Source organism: Helianthus annuus, chromosome 5 (assembly GCF_002127325.2).
Source record: "Helianthus annuus cultivar XRQ/B chromosome 5, HanXRQr2.0-SUNRISE, whole genome shotgun sequence".
Lineage (NCBI taxonomy): Eukaryota > Viridiplantae > Streptophyta > Magnoliopsida > Asterales > Asteraceae > Helianthus > Helianthus annuus.
In genome coordinates this window covers 142,997,759-143,003,758 of record NC_035437.2, presented here as the reverse complement: position 1 = coordinate 143,003,758, position 6,000 = coordinate 142,997,759, and the positions used below count along the sequence as shown (strand labels likewise).

Here is a 6,000-nt window from a genome sequence, read left to right as displayed (position 1 = left end):
ATTTAATGGATGAACATCTTCGGTCTTATCATATAGTTGTTGTTATGATTGAATGCAATGATATTAAGCAAGTCACACATAATCACGCTTCCGCAAAAGTCAGGGTGTGACAGTTTGGTATCAGAGATTCGATTGTAGCGAACTAGGATTCCTTCTCGAGTCTAGACTACAATCATTAGGGCTCTCACGAAAATATTTTTACGACATGTTTTCATTGCATACACGAAACGCCCAGATCCAGGGAACAAACATTTTTACAAAATAAAAAGACAAGAAACACAATGCACAGTTACTTTGTTGGGTTTAGTCTGGGAGACTAGTTGGTTTAGTCTGGGAGATTGGGTGGTTTAGTCTGGGAGACTAGGTGGTTTAGTCTGGGAGACGAGGAAGGATACATGATTTCATGATACATTGACTATGCTTGCATACTTAATGTTAGTGGTTAATATATGTGCATATATTGTGATTGTTGTGTTACAGACACTATGTCTTCATCCGAGAGCGGATTATCCGATACTGATGACCCCATGGCTATTGGCTCTGGTGCGAGCGAGCCAGAGATCTTTACATCTAATATTGAGAGTGACACAGAGATGATGACAGACGACGACGATTATCGACCGTTCACGTTGCCTGACCTTGGAGATGACTTACCGCTTGCTGATGGCATTCCAGACGAGGATCCTTTTGTTGCTCCCATTCTAGTTCATTATCATCTTATTATCGGGCACTCCGATGATGAGCATATTGTGGCACCGATCCTCGCTCCTGATCCTCTAGTGGCCATTCCCCTCGAGGATTTACCTTTTGACGATTTGATTGATATTAACGTTGATTTGTTTGTTGATGGTCCTCTTGATGATGCCCATGGTGATGGAGAGTTAGATAAGGACGTTGTTGCTATTCTACTTTTTGAGATCCCTGTTATTGAGATTTCCTCCGATCTAGCTTACACTCTGTCTCAGATTCCTTTGAGTCTGTGCCTCCTTCCGCCTTGAAGACAGTGGGGTTGCGATGCCATGCCATCGATCCTGATGATGATACGGCCATGACAGCTGCACCATCCCCTCCACACGAGCTTGAGCCTGGTCTCGAGCTAGACTTTGTTCCTGTCAATCAGTTTGATGCTGCACCCGCTAATCCTGAGCCGATACCTGAGCCTTAACCTGGTCACGACCCTATTCCTTTTGGCATACCTAACATTGCACCCCTCATACCTGATCCAGTTTCTGCACCCGTTGACCCTCCTGTTATTGAGCCATTCATTCCCCCACCTGCACCTACACCTGCTGATGTTGCTCCTTTTCACCCAGTGGAGTCTGATGTTCACCGTGTTGATCTTCCTATTGTTTTCTTGCAGGATATACCCGCACCCCGTCCAGGGCAAGGCACCTCAGGCCAGCAGCCTAGCCATGACCCTCATGTTACAGCAGCTTTTCCCCATATACCTCAGTCTGCACCCTTTGCTCATTTTACTTCTTCACCACTCGATGAGCCATTTCGATGGTTCCCACCGTACACTATGCCGATTTCTGATCCCTACCATCCATCGCACTTTGCAGGCTATACACGGGATGAGTTACTTTTATCACTTAAGCTTCAGTTCGAGATTATGAGTCGTAGGGTTTTGGAGCTTGAGATGACACCGCGTCCTTTGCTATGTGCTTGTCAGCCAGCTTTTGTTCCCCCTCGTTCATCACCATCTCCATTTTCACATCCTCCTGCACCGCTTACTCAATTTCCTGAGTTTGATACTCGATTTCTTACCATTGAGCAGCAGATCAGTTATCTGTTGCGTTATGTTTACCAGCTTGAGGAGGAGCTTGCGCATGTGCGTAGCTTGCTTTTTGTTCCTCCACTTCCTCCTCCACCACCATCAGCATAGTTGGTTTTTGGTTTTATGTAGGTCACTTTGCTTTTGAGGAGAGCACCACTATTGAGCCTAGCTAGTGAAGCCTTTTGGAGACCACCTTTTGACTGTATGATTTTTGTAGACTGATAGACTTGTTGGACAAGGGTAGTGTGACCCTGTGTTCCTTTTGATATGATACGTTTGTAAAACATGTAACAATACGTGTGGTCGATGATTAATGAAAGCTCAATCGTCATGTTCTCATTAAATACGTTGTTGAAATTACATGTTTATCATTTGATTGTGATGTTAAATGCCATGCTCGCTATATGTTACTATATACGTACTATATAGTTATTATACGAATTAAGACCTGACCTATACAGTCTTCTTTTAAAAGATGCCTCCTCGAAGGAATACTCAGTTGCCCACAACAGAGGCAGAACTGCAAGAACGGATTTCACAGGCAATTGCACAACATGAGGCCTTGCACTCTGAACACAGCTGAGGTACCTCAGGAAATAACCCACCTCACGGTAATGTTTAAGTCACCAAAGACACACTATAATACATTTGGACATTCCATGTGCATTTGCTAATGCTTTCTGTGAATGATGTTGCCTGTACAGGCTGTACTTACAAGCAGTTCCTTGACTGCAAGCCTCTGAACTTTGATGGCACCGGAGGTGCTGTAGCTTTCGTAAGATGGGCTGAGAAGACATATTTTGTGCTGCGAATGAGTAAGTGTGCGCCAGAGTACCAAGTCACCTACATTTCTGGATTATTCCTAGATGGAGCTCTGTCGTGGTGGAACCTTCAGGTTCAGACTCTAGGTGAGGAAGCAGCGTATGGTATGACTTGGGGAGAGATGAAAGAGCTGATGCGCAAGAAGTATTGTTCAAGGGCTGAGATTCAGAAGTTGGAAACCGAGTTCTAGAATCTGAAAATGGATGGTCCTAAGATTGCTGACCTGTCTGTTGTCTCCTACATGGTAGAGCCAGAGTTCAAGCGAGTCGAACGTTTCATTTTGGGATTGGCACCCCAAATTATGAGCATGGTGACTACTTCCAAGCCTCCAACGATTATTGAAGCCATTGACTTGAGCGTGGCACTGACCGAAGAAGCGATCAGATTGAACAAGTTTTCAATCTCTGAGGGAAAGAAGAAGGAGACTCACGTCGAGTCATCGGGAGAGAACAAGAGGAAGTTCTCGAATTTCAAGAAAGGTACCCAAGGAAACAACAATAGTGGTAATAAGAAAAGAGATGCGAACCCACCAGCCGATGTCAGGACTGGTGCTGCAAGTTCGGAGAATAAGGGGAAAGGATACATGGGCACCCTGCCTAAGTGTGATGTGTGCCAGTTTCATCATGTCGGCAAGTGTAGGTTTAGGAAATGTAAAAACTGTGGAAAGAATGGTCATTCGAAGGAGACGTGCTGGGCTGGTAATGGTCATGGGAATGGTGGTCAGAGAGGAAATGGTAATGGAAATGGTAACCATGGTGGAAACTGTTTTGGTCAAAAATCACACAAGGATAATGTAACCAAACTTTATGAAAACGGGGTATGATGCCTGGTTAATTATGAAAGTAAAGGATCACTTCTGTGATTAAGATGCAAAGACACAATGATTTATACGAGGAAAAAGCCCTTGATCAATGAATGATCTCCGGCATAAAAAACCTCGGGTGATGGCAACTACCGATCACCAACTTCAATATAACAAAAATATGATTACAACTTTGGATGATAATGAGCTGAGTACAAGGATCACTGAGTGTCTAAGTGTTTGAGAGTTGTGTCGTATGTCGTGTGTGTTCTTCCGAATGAAGAAGAGTGGTATTTATACATGTGTGGGTGACCTATTTTAGGTAAAATGACTAGATATCAGCTCATTACCCCTTTAGAAATAAAGACAATCTAGCCTAAATTGCTGCCCATGAATCAAGCCATGTTTCCATATCCTGTGCAACGTCTATCTCTGATTTAGCTCTTGCCATATTTGTGAAGACGCGTCCCTGGATCATGGTCTTTAGAGCATATTTTGCTAGATGTTCCTGCAAAACAACATTGTATTAAGCGGAAGTGGCCGTTAGTATGAGGATCACCATAATGTCCCATGATCCTAATCCTGAAGTTCTGCTGAGGATCACTGTCTGCCAAAGAAACAAGGATCACTGGTTAGGATCATATGTTAGGATCATATGTAAGGATCACCTATGATAAAAATCCAGCCCTAACAATTGCCCCCAAAATATAAGGAGTTAATTGTAAATAGACGAGTTATATTTTGTTTCGATCTTATCTCTAACGGGCGATTCCGATTAACTAGCCGTTACACATGGACTAGCCGTTGTGATCATTACGTCACAGATGTGACAATCCCTGCAAATCATCATTATAAATAGGAGATAGGGTCAGGATCAGTTTGTATTTAAATTCAAGATACACTCTCCTTATATTCTGCACCGAAGGTTGTCCAGGTATCCTCTTCTTCTCTCTTTCCCTTCTTCCTTTTCTTTACTCTGTTTTTTCTACTCCGTCTCTGTTTCTATTCCGTCACAAAACATGTTGCTCCGGAATTCTCCACACAAGGATTCCAAGAAGGATAGTCCCTTAAAAAGCCAGGGGATTATCAAGGATTCTCCTACGGAGAGGTGTTGCTTTAGTGATGCTCACGTAGACAAGATTCGTCATTGCTTTCCGGCGAATGTTGTTTTTAAATCCTTTGATCCTACTGCTTTGAGCGACTTTGTCTCAGATGTCTGGGTGACTTTTCCTACTACTCCGTTTGCTATAGGTTACTCATATCCTTTTCCAGACTTTACCCAGTCTTTCTTTTCCTTAACCGGCATCTCTTACATCCAAGCTATGCCGATGATCTGGAGGGTTCTTTATACCTTCGAGAGGATCATTGAGCAGGAAGGAATTAACCTGGGGATGGCGGAGCTAGCTGAGCTCTATGATCTTACTACGTTCGGATCACATCGGTATCTGCTGAAACGGAAAGCTGGGGAGGATCACCCTATCTTCAAAGTTACCAAGAATGATACAAACTGGAAACGTCGGTTTTTCTTTGTTAAGAGGGATTCCATCCCGGATGGGAAGGATCTGCCCAAGGAATGGGCCACTCATGGTAGGGTAGAGGATCCTCGAAGGATCACTGTCAGTCCTGTCTCATATGATGAGGATCACTAATGTCTTTTTTCCTTTGTCTTTTATGCAGCTATTTCCGTTGCTCACTTAAAATTGACCCCTGCTGCAAGAGAAAGAGTGTTAGCTTTTAAAAAGCTTGATCCTGAAGTCAGAAGTTTCCAGGTCACCGTCCTAGATTCTCAAGAAGTATCTTCTGCATCTGCCACTATGTCAAGTAAGTATCCTTACAGAAAATAAATTATATGTAGGATTGTTTGATTAATAAAGCAACTTATCTTGTTTTTTTTTTTTTTTTTTTTTGATTGTGTAGGTGCTGGAAAATCTGCCAGGTCTGTTAAATCAGCCTCCAAATTTGGGATCAGTGATCTTGCCAATGTCACGTCTTCAAAGAAGAAGGCTCCTGCTGCCAGTCCTTCAGTCTCAGCTCCCAAAGCGTCTATCCGGGGCAAGGGGAAGAAGAGGAAGACTACTGAAGATCTACAAGGATTTCCCCTCCTCCGTCAGCAATTCCTTGACTATGTGAATGAGGTAAGGATCACTGCCCCTGTAGGTTATCCGCCTATCATATCCTGTTTGTGTATCCTGCTTTTCTTGAGGATCACCTGAGTCTGAGCTTGTCTTTATTCTCTTGTTTGCAGAAACTGGCTGAGATTGAAACTTATCTTGGCAATGTTGAGGACCAGGAGAGCCAGATTGCTGACCTTCAACAAATGGGCGTGCTTAAGGATCTCAAGATAGGAGATCTTGAGAAGGAACTCCGGGTCATGAAGGCTGAGGCTGCTCAGAGATTGATCGATATGGATAACGAGAAGCAGGAGATCACCCAAGATGCCAAGGTCTCGGCGGCGATTGCTATGTACAAGATACAACTTCAGATGGCTGAGGAGGCTCAGGATCCCACCTTTGACAAAAGCTCATGGGACGTTGAAGGTTGGAAGGCAAGGCTGGCGGACTTGGATGACGAGGAGGATGCTGAGGATATCCCAAGGCTG

The 6,000-nt window shown here is 43.8% G+C and overlaps 1 protein-coding gene across 1 annotated transcript in view; it reads left to right on the top strand.

The window, feature by feature from the left end:
• The first annotated feature begins 2,798 nt into the window (after positions 1–2,798).
• LOC110943817 overlaps positions 2,799–6,000 on the top strand; it is a 107,476-nt gene continuing 104,274 nt past the window's right edge. The window contains exon 1 of the mRNA XM_035990001.1: positions 2,799–3,345. Within this exon, the coding sequence (XP_035845894.1) occupies positions 2,799–3,345 (547 nt within the window). The remainder of the gene's footprint in view (positions 3,346–6,000) is intronic.